This window comes from Vigna unguiculata, chromosome 9 (assembly GCF_004118075.2).
Source record: "Vigna unguiculata cultivar IT97K-499-35 chromosome 9, ASM411807v1, whole genome shotgun sequence".
Classification (NCBI taxonomy): Eukaryota; Viridiplantae; Streptophyta; class Magnoliopsida; order Fabales; family Fabaceae; genus Vigna; species Vigna unguiculata.
In genome coordinates, this window is record NC_040287.1 from 25,213,740 (window position 1) to 25,232,636 (window position 18,897).

Consider the following 18,897-nt stretch of genomic DNA (forward strand, 5'->3'; position numbering starts at 1 on the left):
TATATTAAATTTTATTTCAAAAATAAATAATCTTTTTTGTTCATGACTTAGACATCAAATTCTTATTAAAGATTGAGATCTTTGTAACGAAACTTCCTTAACTAATTAATCCTTTTAATTTAATTGTGATATCTCTATTATTGGTCTATTATCAAGAAATGATCTTTGGAACAAATTTTTCCTCAACTTACCATTATGCTAAATTGTGACATTCATCCATTTCTAATTTATTCTACAACTTTTATAATTATAAAATTATAAACTTTGATTTCTCCAGTCTAATATTTCACCTATAAAATTCAAATTCAGAGAAGATCATCATTTACATTTAAATTTAAATAGCAGATTTAAAAAGTTAAAATCAAAATAAAATATTCAAATATATACTATTTTTTGTTATATAAATTTTAGTTAATATTTTATTTGAGCTTATTCTCTTTTTTTTTTTTCATATCTTATCCATATATTTATGTTGTGGGCAGGTGGTCAGATCTCTCACAGCCATCTCTACCGGTATAATACGGTATCTTAACTTCCAATATGCGCATTGAATAACTTCCACTGTGGTGACGCTCCATCCATGAATTCCAATTAGCATGCTCCCAGCTGAAAAGGGGCTACAAATGTTGTATCTCATTTACAAAAAGTCATTTTGCTTTTATGGATGCGATTTTTAAAAATTTTCTTTTGCCATTAGAAATGTAAAAAATCATCTACAAAGCACGATGCTTATGCTCAACTTAGATGCAACTTAATTAAACCTCCTTATTAGTACAAAAGCTAGATGCGATTTCATAAGAAATTTGTGGTGTTCTACTTAATCTACCTAATGATTGTAAACACTAAATGTCAATAAACATGATAGATGTAATATATATATATATATATATATATATATATATATATATATATCGCAATTAATTAAAATAAATAAAATAAATGTAAAAACTGAGATGCTGAAAACTCAGTTAAAATTTTCTACATTGGACAGTGACCATGGGTAGCCAAAAACAAAAGAAGAAAAAGCCAACTGTGAGAAAGGATGGGCAGTGTATCCTGGCTACATCATAATAATATATACACTCAAGGATGAACTAGTCCACTCCGCTCCTACACTAAGTGGGTTTTGCAGTCACATTCATTCAAGAATGAATGCCTATCGTCTAAACAGTTACCTTCTTGATGCCGTATAAAGATATCTACATCACATGGAACTTCACCCAAAGGTTCCGCAAAAATATGGCATTCAACAGCAAGAAAACCCACTACCATGTCTACATGTACTATTGCTCCTTTCAATTCATTTTAAAGGCAGTCAAGAAAGCTTGCAAATTACCTTATCACATCCAGTCTGTCGATCACGTTCAGTGCTCTTTCTTTGTCAATATCAAAATCAATCACTGGAAGCTTAGACAAAATCCTATTGAAACATATCTCCTTGCTTTTACTTGATGAATGACTTCTACTCTTGGTCAATCTGTAGTTCTCCCTGAATCTAATATTCACACTGCCAAAATCCAAGCTTTTACTGATTCGCCTAACGGGTTTCTTCATATTTACATCCTGCAGCATGTTTTGCTCGTCCAGTGTCAACAATGATAATACTGCATTTGTAGACTGTTCATCTGTCTTCAAAGAAACCCCAACAGGGTACTTGGTGACAGGCCTTACTTTGCCAGTATCACTTCCTGCCTTACTTCTGATGACCAAGCGATGAAGCCATACAAGAAGTTCAAGAATATAATGTTCCACTTTGTCTTTATCTGCATGGTGGAATGTCTCAACCCGCATTGCACCAGACTTCCTGTTTATCTCAGAGCTTCAAGAACAAAGCAAGTATGAAAATAGGTAAGGATTAAAAACACAGACAATACAAAAAAGGAAAAAACGTACAAATTTTAACTCAGAAAACTTACCCTGTGTTTGCCCACTCCCCTACCCAACCAAAGCCATGATGTGCTCTGAACCAATTTTAAAACAACCAAAAGAAAAGGCCAAAAAGGACTTGAGTTAGCTTATGAATGAGGTCAATAAACTGAGGATAAAAAACGCACGGATAATAAAGAGCTAGTGGACAAAATGCCAGATATCTTACTTGGATGTGTTAGTGGCCATGGGGGCCAACCATTGTAGTGTTTTCTCCATCTCATCAGTGATATCGGCTACAGTTAACTGCAAGAATCAGACATTATGAGGAACTAGCAAATAAAGAAAAAGTTAAGGACACTTTCATCTTTGGCTGAAAGTGGAAAGCTGAAAGCAAAAGAAAATTTATATACAAAAGTTGTTGATCATTTTCCTTGTCATTCCATATATTTCATAGTATTGACTTTTGCTATAACTCAACACTAGAAAATCAACCAATAAGATAAAACGATTGTCCAAACTTTAAACGTACTATTCAGACCTAATCTCTAATTGAGGTGGGATTTATCATCGTATGTGTTGACGTCTCATTGTCTCCACACTACGACACTTCAATCGGCCTTTTCCATAATATCCATTTAGTATTGGCGAACTCATTACCTAATCTCTAATTGAGGTGGGATTTATCCGAACTCATTACCTCCCACATATCCATTTAGTATCCAATACAGGTTTACTCAAAGATATTAAGGGTACACATACTTCGTCTACACGGGAAAATATTGCATGCTAACCCCATCAGGTATTGGCGAAAGATTACCTGTGAATTTTTGTTACTCCCCGGGTGTCCAGGTGTCGACGAACATATACCCCACAAAATCTTTTTTTTTTTATTTTAAATAAAATTATCTAGAAGCAATTCTTTAAAATATAAACTCAGATAAAAAAAATAATTGTAAAGTACAATTTAAATAAAATTGCACAACAAAAAAATTAATGCAAATAAATTTAGCCTTTTCAAAAAATCAAATTTAAATGAGTTACACCTCAAAGTACAAGTTTTAAAACATGCTTTTTTCTTAAAATAACTTCAATATCTTAAGTCTAAATAACAAAATATAAATATCTAAAATAAAAATTTGACAATCAATTCTTGAATGGTTAATAAGTTTATTTTGATCACTTGATGTTTTAGAAAATACTTAATAAAATTCACTATCAATGATTAGCAAGGACGACCATGATACCCGTAACATTCCCATCAACAAATAGGTAATTAAAATATCCGAACTCATTACTAGCAAATATCCATTTAGTATCCAATACAGAATTACTCACAGGTATCAATGAGTACAAATTTTCTTGTCATCCCTAGTTCCTCCGTATCCTTCCAAAAATAAACATGCAGATTACCTGTGAAATGATTTTACTAACCGGGTGTCGACGAATATATACCCACAAATATTTGTTTATTTTAAATAAAATTATTTAAAAGCAATTCTTTAAAATATAAAATTAGATAAAAAAAAATTAAAATACAATTTGAATAAATTGCACAATAAAGAAATAATGCAAATAAATTTAGTCTTTCTAAAAGACAACTTTAAATGAGTTGCACAACTAAGTACAACAAGTTTTAAAAAATTAATTTTTTTAAAAGCAACTTCAATTTCATGGGTCTAAATAAAAAATATAAATATAAAAAATCTAAATCTAAACAATTCTTCAATGGTTAACAACTTTATTTTGATCACTTGATTTATTAAAAAATACTTAATAAAATTCATTATCAATGATTTTAGAAAGGAACATATATCCAAAATGTTAGATACCATGATATCTGTACCAGTCTCATCAACAAAAAATATAATTAAAATATCAAAACTGATTACCCACGAATATCCATTTAGTATCTAATACAGATTTTACTCCCGGATATAATTGGGTACAAATTTTCTTGTCATCCCTAGTTCCTCTGTACCCCTCCAAATATAAGCATGGAGACAAATGCTTTGTCTACACAGGAAAACATTGCATTTGCATCACAGTAGTACTAGACACTTTCACATAGATAATTCTAAAAATTATCCAAAATGCAAACCCTGACACCGCATTAGAGATATCATTGGTAACGGTTGGAAGCTGCATGGGAAACCCCTTCAATATTTTCCATACATCTATTGTTGAGCCTAACACTCCTACATTACCAGCTAACTAATCTTGCCTGACTCCAACAACATAAGAAAGCTTTGTCAAATGGTGAGACTTGCCAATCTACTAGTAACACAACCTTGGCAGCACACACTCCAACTACTCAAAAAGCTTAAATTTGAAGAAAAATCTCGAATACACCTTACATTTGACAATTGCGTAGCATTGTCTCTAGAGGAGCAAACATAGAGATAGATAGTCGTTTCATAAGAGAAAAGTTGGACTCCGGAGGCATCACTAAATTTGTCAACTATAGTCAATTTGGCTGACATAGTCACCAAGCCAAGCGCATACAACTAATATGCTCCAGTTTAAAGGGCAATCTTGTAAGTATATAAATAAGGTGCAAATCCTTTACAATCAGAAATACCTGGATTATATATACATTATTAGAACCATTTTTATTCATTCTCATATCATACATTTATTATCCATCTACTATATATATTTTATTGATTTTGTTTGCTCAGAAACACCTATTTTCAACTCCATAAATCTATATTTCTTGTAATTTAACACATCATAGAATTAATACTTAACTCAATTTCACATAATCAACTTGTAAGGTGAATATTGTCCAATATCCTCTAAGTACTACTCATGCCTTATCTCTAATTTTCAATCACCTCTCAATGACTCCACCCTTTAGTGTTTCACCAAGTCTTTCTAGTTGCATCCCCACAAAAGTAGCCCTTTTCTGAGACATTGTGGCTTAGGGGTGACAACAACATTCAAGATGTTATTCAGTGAATTAGCAGTCTAGGAGAACATAAGGCACATCTTACCGTTAAAGCAAGAATTGGCTAACAAAACTAAGGCCATTAAATGAGGATTGAGTATGAATGTAAGACAGATGACTAATGAAAGTTAAATAGGAGACTAAGTTATTGATTTTCAATGATATAGTTCATATGTTGTGGGCTTGAGGCAGAGTATGTTTCAACCTGAACACTTTTTGTTTCTTTTAAACTTTCAACTTATTTCTTTTTGTGATTCTTTTAACAAAGTGGTAAAAATAGAAAGTAGCAACAGGTAATCGTACCTCTTCTACAACGCGAAGAGATGGTAATTTGGAGCGCAGAGCTAATTTTATATTAGGAGGCAAGCTTTGATATAATGAATCCTTTGTATTAGCAGGCACAGAGGATCTAGCCACCTGAAAGTGCCAACAGTCAACACCAGACCAAACACAATATTAATCAATGTATTAACTTCGTTAGACATAAATTTGATCATCCGTGAATAAGTATATGTAAGTACACCTTATCAATCCAGGAAAGGACAACGGCAATCAGGAGTTAAGAGTAAACATAGGTTGGGTTGAGTTAGGTTTGGAGGAGAATATTGATGCCAAACCAAATAAAATGGTTTGGTTGAGTGGTGAGTGGCTCATCCCAACCCGAACACAACCAGGTTGTGACAGAGTAGGGCTATTGGGTTAGATATTGTAAAGAAAATGGAAGGAAAAAGCACAAAAGGGGGAAAACAAAAAATAGAAAGGATATAGATATCTATTCCAAGTAAATAAATATAGAAAAACAATAAATAAATAGGGTTGAAGGTTAAGGGTAATTACATATTAAGTATTCTATATTATTTTTGAATGAAAGATATCCGTGGTGCATATAAGGGATTACAATTGTTGAATGAAAGATCATAAATGAATCAAACAGTTAGTTTTTTTTTTCTGGTGCATATATTCTGTCACCCAAATTATTTTATATGAACTCATTATAATCTATATCAGGATGTGTGTGGTGGTATTCAGTGATTAGAATGTGCTATTAGAAATTAATAACAGCTTAATTCATAAAAGAAAAAAAAAATAGTTCTGTTGTTTGATGCCTTGACAATCTGGGAAGTTTCAACCTTCAGCTACAACCAAGAAATATAATGAAACCAAAAGCCAAATAAAACTTTGACATTTAAGGCAAAAGCGACCTTACGAGTTAGGTGTTAAGATCTAAAGCAACAAGGAACAAAAGGCTTTTTAAATGACTTTATATTCTGAAAACACTGCAGAAGGAACTGAGGGAAGTTTATTAACCAAGAAAATGCAAGTTTTTCTTTCCTACCGTAGCAGTATGCATGACAAATACAGTTTATATCAACAGCTCATGTCTTCCAAAATCACATAACACCTTCACAAAGGTCTACAACATTTTTTTTCCCTTTTTTAATTTTGATGGCAAATGTTAGTTGTTAATATTTTGTTAGTGGAGGGAATTGAACCCAGAACCTCCCTCACCCTCCCTTCCAAACCCACTAAACCAACCATATAACTCCCAATGTTAGTAGGGGGACTTGAACCCAAATCCTCTCCCACCCTCCCTTCCAACTTTACCACTAAGCCACCTTACAACTCCAAGTCTAAAACATCTGTATAGCAGGTTTAGAACTTCTAAAAAAATCATCAACAATCTATCAGTAGTCTATGTAAATCACAAACAAGGTCAACCTAAGACATTGACATCTTGGTATTGAGTTCACTGTCACAACTCACAACTCCTCATAGAAATATTAAGCCATTAGAAATTGTTACGAAGCTTTAAATTTAAGAGGGTCCTCCATTTCTCATTCAAACAGTTAGGATCATCAACTTTCAATGCCTGGCCACAGATTGTGTAACAACCTGAGGCAATTAGTAATAGAAACTTAAGCCCATGGAATTGTCTATCTAAATTGTCTTATATCATTATGACAGCCAAATTTAGAGTAAACGCTTAGCTTTACTACTAATTCGTGGTTGAGTTTCCCTCCTAATATTCATGATAAAAAAGTCGCATTCTGATAGAAGCATCCAATTACATAAATCTGAAGTTAGAACAGTAGATATCATACTAAATATCCTACATATAATAGGGTAAGTCATTCTTAGTCAAAGGGAGATTAGTGTGTGTATTAATACAAAGAAAGATGAATGTTTTAAGAGTCATGTGAAATTCAATACGCAACAAAAGGAGCAACTCTAGAACTCAATTAATTTTCACCTGCTCCAAGTTAAGGAATAAAATAAACAGACATGTAATGATGAAGTAAATACAATGAAGTTTAACTCACAATAGTATCAATTTGAAGCACTATATTAGCATAATGCAAAGCAAGGCCTGCAGGGCCCAGTCTTTGGCGATTGCTTGTGTGTCCAGTTAATGGTTTGTGGCTATCTGCAGGTGCCCATCAAAAAACAACATTACAAGTATGATGGATTTCAACGGTAATTTCATAAAAATACAGACTGATATTTAATAAGAATATAGACTGATAACCTAATGGCATTTAGTGGGTACAAACCTATATTGCGAAAGACATTGCTTATCTCCAAAAGCAAAAAATGGACAATATCTACAAGCTTCTCCATAACCTGTAATCCATTTACATTATGGATTATATTTAACCTTCATCAGTTCAGCATTTTTGATATGCACAAGATAAAACCACGTCTATAAATAAAAATTATATCTCTATGCTATTAGTGGACATCCTTCTTTATTTCTTTGCATAGTTCAAGTGCTATATTTGACATTACACATGGATCCAATACAATGACAGTATGAGGATAAAACCAAGAGAAGAACACCGAGGGACAAGAAAACACATTGTGCAGAGAAGCAATTTGATGTTACCTCCTCCAGACTTCTAGCCCAGAGTGATTTTTTCTTTAATTGTCTGACTTGCTTCTTTTGAGTTTTAATTTCCGCCCTCAAGAATGCGATGCCTTCACCTATATGATAGACATATACTAAAGTTCAAAAGTATATCTATAAGAGACTACATAAACAAATACTGCTTACATACGCTCTATATACTGAAAGCATGGTAGTTGAATCGTGAATAATATCGTGTATCGGAGAGCTTAAATTTTGAATCGTGAATCGTACGATTCATAAACATTTTATAACCATTAAAAAAATGCAGTTTATACTTAAATATATAAGATATAGAAATATGCAAAGAGAAAATTAATAACAAAACAATCTCATAATCAAATAGAGTGGTTGTATCTATGTGTATCTACCACAAAGTTTAACAATTTCAGCAACATGGCCTTCAAAAAAACAATGTGGTTGCTGCAAAAGATTCCTTGAACTATAGTTACATGCTACTAAACAAATTATGCATTATAGCCATTCAAAAAATAAGTGTTGTTGCTCCTTGTATCCTAAACAACCTCAAAAATACATTCTATTGTAATCATTCATAATTCATCCTCATCCTCTCCAAGATCTACCACTGTACTACAGACGCAAAAGCTCAAACCCACTGAACAAATGAACAGAGGCATGCACGAGATGACATGCAACCACCACCGCAACACCGCACAACCAACACTGCACCACTGTGCGACCACCGCAACAAACAGAGATGACGTGATGACGAGAGGCAAGAAGGAGAATGTGTTTTCAAGCACACTAACGTTAATAAGTTTCAATGTGCGAAAAAATAAAAGGGGAAAAAATTAGGGTTTCAATTTGGGGGTAGATCTGTAGAGGGAAAAATTAGGATTTCAAATTGGGATAAATTCGTATCGTGAATCGAATCATGATTTGCACGATTCGGACTCATATCGTACGATACGAGTACGATACAGGAGTAAACACGATACAACTCACGATTCGTATCGCCAAAGACCTGAATCGTTTCGTATCGTACGATTCGTATCGTGAATCGTACGATACGTATCGTGAATCGTACGATACGTATCGTGATCGTACGATACTTACTACACTGACTGAAAGGTCAAACTTCTGAATCAGAGTGACTTTTTTGTTCAAAAATGTGTAACATATATAGTAAACAGCCATTTAGGCCCTCAGAATTACATCATCGACAACAATATGAAGGGATGATTATGGAAAAAAAAAAAAGTAAGGGTAGAAACTGCTACAATTTAACAGGATGATTTTCAATGAGACGAAATGGCAGGTGGAGAAGACATTCATAACAGAATAGCAAAACCATAGAAAAAAAGAAAGTATACAGCTAAAGCAGAATATAGATAGCTAGTATTCAACCTACATTCATTTCAGAGTCCTTGATCAAAGTGTTGTTGATGCTAGCGTATTTCTTTTTAAACATCTCAAAACCAACTACATGTCCATTGTTAACCTAGTCCTAAGGTTCCACATATTTATCACCATCTGAATGTTGAAGAAAATAATAATAATCATACCAAAATCATCCCAATGTTAAACTAAAACTCTTCAATAGATTCAGATATGCACTTTGGTTGGAGGTGTTGAAAGTGGAGGATAAATTTGGAGTGCTCTGAAGAGAAAGTAAATGAAAAGTGAGGTGGTTTAGTTTAATAGAAAGACAGTAGAATTGAGTAGACAGTTTATTGATATATTTGATTGATTTGATTGGTAGGTTATATTTAGTGTAATGTCAAAAATGCCCTTAGGTGTACTTTTAAAAGACAAACATTTTATGTTAAATAAATATTAGTTGAGAAAATGAAAATAAATTATTTCTTAAAATATATTAATGATTTAAAAATATTATTTATTAAATTCCAATAATAATTATAAAAATATAAAAGAAAAAAATGTTGGATATAGTGGTAAATTAGTAATTCACCAAACAATCTACACAAATCCATCATTTTCTTCTCATCTCAACACTGTATTTTTTCTTTCAAAACTTTCCCCACAAATCACCTAAATACACACAATCCCTCACAAATCAATCCCCAGAAATAGTAAATGACCCCTACCAAACAATGCATTAAGGTTGAAAATTGCTAGTTATGAAAAAACAATGCATAGTAGTCATTGCTCAAGAGTAACATGCATAGTTACCCCTTTCATCATCATCCTCACACTTGCGCTGAATATCTTGTTCAAATCTATCCAAAGCATGTAATTCATGGTACAATTCCTGCGGCCACAGAAAATTGATTTTCCAATTTCTTAAAAAAAAAATCAAATAAAAGAATGACTACATTGAATAAAAAGCAAATGCATGGAGCAATGGCAAGATAATAGAAAATCTTGGAGATAAAGTAACTGTAAAATGGGACCAAAGAGCAGAGGCAACAAAAGGTGCAATAAATAAGATGCATACGTCATGAAGAAGGCGTATCTAACCATCATATTCGTTTCATTTAAAAAAATACATGTCTTTTTTAACTATGGCAGACAATGCCAACTTTACATGAGTGGAAGTTTTATTCTAGGGTGATAATAGAAATCAGAATCAGAATGAATTTTTAAACGTACCTACAGGTTACTACCGACCTATTGCAAATGAACTCATTCTCCTTTATATCTTTGAGTAAAATCACGATTAAAGGTATAGGGTAAGAAACAGAGTAAGGGATGGAAAGAAAGAAAACTCTATACAAGTTACAACTGATTCGTAATACATAGAAGATATAGTCGTTCAAAATCCTTAAAAAGAATCCCCCCATAATACGTTTCCAGGAAATTACAAAACAGAATCATAGGATAAAGTATTTACTATTTAGGGACCATCACTCACTAAACTGGTTGACGACATTGAAATAGTGGTTTAACGAGTAATCACTTATAAACTTGATTAACCCTTTAGTTAATTGCTCTTAAATTATAAATACTTTTAGCAAGAATTTTATTTTTTATTTTCTTATCTTTTCAGCTTCAGGAGTTACTATAAGTCCTCGAGCAACATTAAGCATCTTCTTTAGCGACACAAGGAATACACTCACAGCTGTAAACTGAACCAAAGTCATCAATTGTTGCATTATTGATTCTGCCTCGTCTCTTGAGGGTCTTTGAGCATTCAATTCTCCGCTAACCCTAAAGTTTAGGATGAAATCACAGTTTAGAATAAATACAAGAAAGGCTATTTATTTGAAAAATGAATGAAAGGCTAATAGAATTGAGTGAGTACAATTTATATTACTTCTCAAAGTAACGGTCTAAGTTGTGCCATTGAGGATTCCTAGAACGATTTCCAAAACGAATCACCTCATCAGAAAAAACCTTCAGCTCCTGCCTGACAACATAATCGAAAATCATATACAGTTCATATTTTAATTTTACAGTCATAGGAATTAAAAAAAAAGAAAAAAATCCATATTTACCTCTTGTCTGCTGCAACAATCCTAAGCAGTTCATCCATATCCTTTGACACTAAATCTTGCACAGGATGTGAAAGAAGCACTTCTTCTTTTAAATGCCTAATACTTTTAGGGGAAAGAGATTCCAGAAGATTAAAACCTTTGACGATTGTGTTTGCAACCTCAAAAGCCAAGATAGCAATTTCATTCCCCTTAATTGCAGCTCCGGAAACAAACCCACTGCTAGCATTTAAATTCGTCATGCTGCTCCCAAGAGTATCCAAAACCTCTACTGCTTTCTCAATTCCAATAGCAATTCCAGTAGTACCAGCTTTGCCCAAGCGTGAACTCACCTCTGAGACCTGAAACAGAAAGAGCTCAGTAGATATTTTCATTTTTTTTCTCCAGTATTATTCAATTTAAGCAGGAGAAAATTAATGATTTTATACATGCTCCCTTGCCTAAATGCCCATCTACCTTGTCTTATATCAGAAATAATGCCTACTAATATCAAAAGCCCTTGATAATTTCCCCTTCTAGCATATTAAACATAGTGTCAAGCCTCAAGTACTTAAATACAACCATAAACAAGATAAACAATACAATCCTAAAACTCATAATTACTAAGACAAAACAAACCCTAATCCCAACCACAAACCTTACTTCCAAATTATACAAGTCACCAAAATATTGACTAGTATTCTCTAATTCCAGTCGCGTCCTCAATAACCTCATTAATTTCCTTCCTTGCCTCTGTGAACTACCAGCCCTACATGCGACTAAACCATCAACAAAGACTCAAACACGCTATACATCACTCCAGTTTAGCACATATTTATTCACAACAGAGAAACGGTTTGTTATGTTTAACCTTTGACCTAGGCTTCTGAGGCAAGGAGTCCTTAGGAAAGCGCGGGATTCCGTCGTAGAAGTCTTCCTCGACAGCGGAAGAAGCTCCGCCGTTAGTTCTAGAAGGTTCAGGTGGATTCCTCTCCATCCTCTGAGGCGCGACTGGGAAAACTACTGCGGCGTCATCGGCGGGAGGTTTACTCTGAGCAGCAGAATCGGCGTTGACAAAAACTCGGTCGTCCTCGGCGGAGCGCGAACAGAGCCCTCCCATGACTTGCGACAACCACACCAAGAATTCGATCTTGGAATTCGAAGCCCCTGCCATGTAGTTGTTCCCCTAAGATCGCAAGGCTCATTGATTTTTGGTCATTGCATTAGTTGGTAGCAGTAATGAATAGTAACGAAGAAAAAAAATTAAAGAGAAAGCAAAAAAAATGTTGCACAAGGTGTGTGAGTAAACTAATAAAGGAATTCCAAAAGGGAAGAAGAAGACAGAAAGAGAAGAGACTGGGTGGTCAGTTATCACGTGTGGGGTAGTGCCCCAAAAGTCCACCCCTCCCATTGGGTGCCAACGAGGTGAAATTCAAAACTAGTCTAGTTGACTATCACCGATTCGGTCCAACCGCTGTGACTCACTGTCACTCACCCACGCACCCTAGCGTTTAGGCTAGGCCTTCAAAAACGTTACGGACATAAACCCTTCATTTTCGTTTATGGCTCCTTTTTTTCCGTTCCAAACTTCAACTCTCGTCTTGCTCAACCAATCGCTTTCGCTCTTGCCTTCACGCTAAACTCAAATAAATTTAATTTATTATAGAGTTGCAGATTCACTGTGGAAATAATAATTACATAGATAAGTTTATTTTACTCTCTCAAACTTAAAACTGATTCTTGAAATGTCAAACTCATTTTTCAATTTAGGCTACTTATACCTTCTATGAATGGAGTTTAAATTTTTATTTTTTAAATTAAAATATAGTGATTATAAATAAGAGGTGAAAATAGTTTTTTTTTTCTTCACTACATTTTAGACGGTTAAAATCATGAAGAAACTTATTTTAAAACATTGTTCAGTAATTTCAATTTTAGAAAGTTAAATTATTAGAAATATATAGTTAGTCATATTGGCGTTACCTACTTGTCGTGTGAATTTTTCCACAGCCAAACAAATATGTTGTTTGACAACAGACCATGTGAAGGGGGCTTCTCCCTGTACCTCCAATAATCTCTCCTGTATCCCCAAAACCTACTTTATTTTCAACGTTGCCCCTGGTTAAAAAAAAACTTACTGTGTCTTTTCTCAATTTCACCGAATTGCACCCCCAAATATCCCTGCACCCCTCACACCCCTCAGCACACTGCACCCCCAAAACCCCTCCACCCGCACCCCAATAAAAAGCAGATTCCCTCTCTCTGCACGCTGCACGCACTGCACCACCCTTGGAATCTTTGACCTAGCCTCCCCACAAAGCATTCTTCTCCCCCACTGCACCGCACTCCTTCTCCCCCACACTGCACCGCACTCCTTCTCCCCCACTGCACCGCACTCATTCTCCCTCTTCTCCCACAAACCATTCTCCCCACGCCATCCTTTTCTCCTTTTTTCCTCCACACACCATTCTTCTCCCCACCGTCGGCAACCACGTTTGATCCTTTCCCGCGGCTTCTCAATTTTTGCAGGTAAGTAATACTGGTTTTTTAATATTAGACAGTGTATATTTTTATTTTAATGCATGTGTATATTTTTATTTTAATTGATTTTATATGTAGGTTTTTACATGTAGCTTTTTGTTAAACCTGGAAAGGTGGGTTGTGTTGATGAGTGGTGTGCGTTTGAGAGGAAGAGTTGTGGTGTTTTTATTTTTTTTAAGGAAACGGATTGTAGAATCCGTTTCCCCTTTTTTTTATTTTTTTTTTCAAAACGGATTCTGGAATCCGTGTTTTTTATTTTTTTTTTTTGGAAACGGATTGTGGAATCCGTTTCCCGTCTAATTTTTTTTTTTTTTAGGAAACGGATTGTGGAATCCGTTTCCCTTTTTTTTTTTTTTAGAAAACGGATTTTGGAATCCGTTTCTTTTTTTTTTTTGAAACGGATTGTGTAATCCGTTTCACGTTTAAATTTTTTTTTCAAAACGGAATGTGGGATCCGTTTCACCTTTTTTTTTTTTTTACAAAATCCGTTTCTGTTTGTTTTTTTGGATGCGTTTAATGTTTTTTATTTAAATTCGTTTAATGAAATTGAACGTGCACTTGTGTTTGTATGAGGAAAAAAAAAGGAAAGATGAGTGCGAGTATTTATTATTTTTTATTTATTAATTTGTATTTTATTTTATTATAGATATGGTTAAGACACGAGGAAATATATCTAGACGTGGTTCAAATGATGCACCCGAGAGTTCCACACAGGGTGTTGCATGAAAGAGACCGACAACATCGGCTCGTAGAAGGGGTCAGCATGAGGCTAATGTTGTTGAGGATGACATTGTTGAGAATGAGGTTCCTGACGTTCCTCGGGAGGACGAGCAGGTCATTGATAACGATGGTGGAGGATTTCCTGGTGGGCCGTATAATACATCTTTATTGACGCAGTACCAGGATCATGTTGCACGCATGATATGGGATGGTCAGGTCAGTAAGAAGTTTTTATATAGGTTTAATTTTGTTGTTGTTAAGTATTTTTATTGTTGTTTGTTTCTTCTGGTAGGATCGAGTTGTGAAAGTGGTCTCCCATAATAAAAAAGTTAAGAAATTAGGACGTCCTCACCCTGCTGTTGCACCTTTTGTGTTAGCTTCTGGATTATCGCCTTTGTGCGATATTTTATATGAATATATCGATCTTGGGTTAGTATTGGGTTTCGTGGAGAAATGGTATCCCGAGACTAATACTTTTCATTTACCCATTGGAGAGATGACCATCACTTTGGATGACGTATGGTCACTTCTCCATCTTTCCATCAGTGGAAACTTTTGCTCCACTGAAAATCTGGAATATGAAGATTCTGTTCAGATTTTGACGACACTTCTTGGTGTTGACCGGGCCATGGCATGTGTGGAGCTGAATCAAAGTCGGGGTGCACAGGTCCGACTGAGCTGGTTGAGAGACTTGTATCACAGCTGTTGTGAAAACGAGCTATGGGAGTTTGCTGCACGTGCATATCTTTTGCACCTTGTAGGGTGCACGATATTTGCTAACAAAAGCGTCACCTATGTTCGTACACATTATCTCGAGCTATTTAGAGATCTCTCCACATGTCGTACATATGGTTGGGGAGTTGCTGCTCTTGTCCACTTATATGAGCAGCTAGGAGATGCCAGCTTTGCAAATACAAAGCAATTAGCTGGATATCTACCTCTTCTGCAGGTACCCATTTATATAACATTTTATTCTTTATTTGCAAATTTTTTTATAAAACGGATTACAGATTCCGTTTCATAATACTGTGAAACGGATTCTGTAATCCGTTTCATAAAAAAATTTGTAATTTTTTTATGAAACGGAATACAGATTCCGTTTCACAGATTTATGAAACGGAATCTGTATTCCATTTCGCATACATTATGATTTTTTTATGAAACGACTTTTGTATTTCACAGAAGCAAGCAAACAGAAAAAGAAAAAGTTTAACCTGGAAGGCTAACCTGATGGAAACTACCACTTAGAGAGAAAATAACGGACTTACTTGCACCCACTTTGCTTCAAAGAACGACACAACCTTCGATCACAAGAACCACACAACGCAAAGTAAAAACAGTGAGTGAAGAGAGTGAGTGAGAGAATAAATAACATTCCTTAAAAAAGAATAAAGGAAAGTGATACAAACCAGGGACTACGAAGCTAGAGAGAATGAAGGAATGACAGAGAAATTAAAACTTTGAGGGACCACGAACAGAGAGAATGAGAGAAAAATTTTAATTGAATGTCGGGGTGGAGAAGAAACGAAACGGAGCCGAAGAAATAACGTTTGGGGGTGCAGGAGTTGGTGACGCAGTAAATGAAATTTACTGCGTCCAACGCACTTTCACCCACTCTCTCACTGGTAATCAATAAGGGTATTACAGTCATTTTGGGGGGTACAGAAGAATCTTTTCGGGTGCAGGGAGAAGGCCCCCCATGTGAAAGATCTAGTAACTGGTTCTGTAATCACTCCACCAGGTTTAAACTCTTGTGCTAAGAACGCTAGTCCAACTAAGAGCTAACTCCAAAAAATAACCACCCTTAACACTCCGGTTATTTCTTCATACACCTCCATATTTTCGTTCTGCAGTCCTATAAATATAAAAATTTCTATTTTTTCTTTTTGAGATTATATAATATGAAAGTTAAAAGTATCGTATGGATTATTGCACAATTCCAAAAAGCTTTTCAATTGCACATTTCAAAAGTTTTTTTTTTCAGATTAGATAATTTAAAAATTATTTTTTCATAAAAAAAAAGTGTTGGATTGTATTATCAAGAATTTATTTTTTATTTTCAAATTATATAATTCAAAATTCATTTTTTTTATTTTAGGATATAACCTACATGTCAACTTTGGGATTTTCTTGAAACATTTTTTTATATGGCATGTGTCCAAAAATATTTTATCTTCCACATCATTCACGATCTTTGTTTCCACTTCATCTTTAACTACCAAAGGATAATAGCATTATATTTTTCAAAGTTTACACTTTTGGCCTTCCCCACAACCTATAAAGTCTGAACATGCCATATCAATGGCGTGTCCTGTGTTCGTTACGTATCGGACACCGACACGCATATATACTCGTATGACATGTATGTCAGTAAAGTGTCCAATTTGAAAGACATATTTTTACCTTTGACATGACTCTAACACAATGTTAATAACTACAAATTCAATAATTTTTTAAAAAACCCATAAACTTATACTTATCACATAAGTATATTATGATTATAAAAATAAGGAAAAAATCTTAAATGATCACTATTTTTCACTTTTTTGGATATTAGATAGATAGATTAGATTTATTTTTGTGTTAGTTGATAATGTGTTAGTTAAAAATTTGAAACTAATATATATATATATATATATATATATATATATATATATATATATATATATATATATATATATATATATATATATATATGCCCAACTTGGATGATCAATTATATATATCAATTTCGAAAGTAGCACTATTGTGAAAATGGAAGATTTAAGGGAGATTTGGAAAAGTTAGTTTGGTCAAGAAGATGTCCACGTGGCTCATGTGGCCAAACATTGTTGCAAAAAAACGTATTGATGATGAGATATCAATTGAGATAAAGGAAAGGATTAAGGATAAGGGGTTCATTATATATTGAGCCCCACAAGAGAAAGTGGTGGCACACAAGGCAATTGGTGGGTTCTTGACCAAAAGTGAATGGAACTCAACCTTGGAGAGTTTGGTGACTGGTGTGCCCATGATTTGTTGGCCATATGAGTGAGGTTTGGAGTAGGGTTGGACATAAAAGATTTGTGTGAAAGAAATCTTATGGAGAAGAGGGTAAATGATGTTGTTGTTCATATGAGGGATGAGTTTCTAAAATCAACTTAACTAATAGTGTGAGTTCATGTGGTCCTCTATAGGTTTTTTCGATGGGAGACATTGAAAGGTTTGGTAGCAATGAGTCATGAATAAACTCATATAAGAGATCAGGACACAACTTTCAATTCAAAAACCTTAACGCATTGTATTTATAGGTTCTTTTACTTATATACTAGTTGTCTTATTCGTTTTTATCCAATGTGAGACTTTCTCACTCATCTTGAATTCCTAATAATATCCCCTTCATATGGAACTTCATGAACATTCCTTTTGTATTGTCGTTTTACAACGGGAAACTTTCTTGAAATGGAAGACTTTCAATACAAGTAACCCCTAAACTATAGGATTCTTTATCGACTTTAAACCATACTTGTGGGGTGCTCTAACCCTTTTACAAAAAATATGATAACCATATGCATAAGAGATGCAAGAAGGCTAACATCATGAGCCTTAACAAAAAAGTTAACACAAGGATCAAATCATTGCCCACCCTGAATACAGAGTAACAAGTGCAGAATGGCTATTATCATAACCTTTAAAGAAATTTCAAACCATTGGCCACCCTGAATGCAATACAAAACCACATATATCTCCAAAGAGCAAAGACGGAAAGTTATATTATAAATGAAGAAGTGAGCCCAACACATCCAAAAGATCATCCCCATGTCCATGTTTCCTCTTGAGTTCATTTAAGGATTCCAAAATGTGGTTTTCACACCGCCCATATGACCATGCTCCGCCCGTTGTATAGCCAAAGCATAACTTGGCCACCTAAATAGTTGAAAACGATATAGAGTTGCCAGTTCACAAAAATTTTAAGCATAAAATAGGGCAAAAATACTTGTAAGATCATGAAAAATTATAATAATTAGAAAATATATATTCAAAATTTATTATTATTTATATTTAAAATGATTAACTTTTTAAAAGATATATAAAGTGGTTATTGCAATATAAGTTTTCTGAAATATATATAAAGTAGTTATTATAATATAAGCAAGTTATATATGATGGTTGTTTCTTAAACAAACTAGTATGAAATCTGTGCGTATGCACAAGTATTTTTTTTTTTGTGTTACTGTTTTTGTGAGTATTTTGTTTAAATATTATATATTATATTAGTAAGAAACTAAATTAAAGTATTGTTATTATTGGTATAATTTATGTGGATTTGTAAATATATTATTTAGATTTTGGTTAATTACTACATTCTGCTTCATTATCTAATTATTTAAGACCATTGATTAGGTTCATTATATATTGAGATAATCCATAGTTTATAGTTATAATTAATTTATATTGAAATATTGAAATGATTACATTTGAGAATAAATCTGAAATGTGTGGTTTTGGTAGCAAGCTACACTAATAAGGTGTCTTGTGAA

The 18,897-nt window shown here is 33.9% G+C and overlaps 2 protein-coding genes across 2 annotated transcripts; one reads left to right on the plus strand and one right to left on the minus strand.

The window, feature by feature from the left end:
- Positions 1-907: 907 nt before the first annotated feature.
- LOC114163761 lies at positions 908-12,677 on the minus strand. Its single transcript, XM_028048065.1, has 12 exons — positions 11,988-12,677; positions 11,141-11,478; positions 10,960-11,052; positions 10,763-10,853; positions 9,876-9,954; positions 7,701-7,798; positions 7,369-7,438; positions 7,138-7,241; positions 5,120-5,233; positions 2,096-2,172; positions 1,917-1,961; positions 908-1,819 (listed from the first exon to the last, which is right to left on the minus strand). The coding sequence occupies exons 1-12, from the start codon at positions 12,288-12,290 to the stop codon at positions 1,333-1,335; spliced, it is 1,899 nt and encodes a 632-aa protein (XP_027903866.1). The 5' UTR covers positions 12,291-12,677; the 3' UTR covers positions 908-1,332.
- On the plus strand, positions 12,400-15,527 carry LOC114163596 (protein MAIN-LIKE 1-like). Its single transcript, XM_028047901.1, has 4 exons — positions 12,400-12,411; positions 14,387-14,593; positions 14,670-15,326; positions 15,471-15,527. Exons 1-4 carry the CDS (start codon positions 12,400-12,402, stop codon positions 15,525-15,527), a joined length of 933 nt encoding a protein of 310 aa, XP_027903702.1.
- Positions 15,528-18,897: the final 3,370 nt, after the last annotated feature.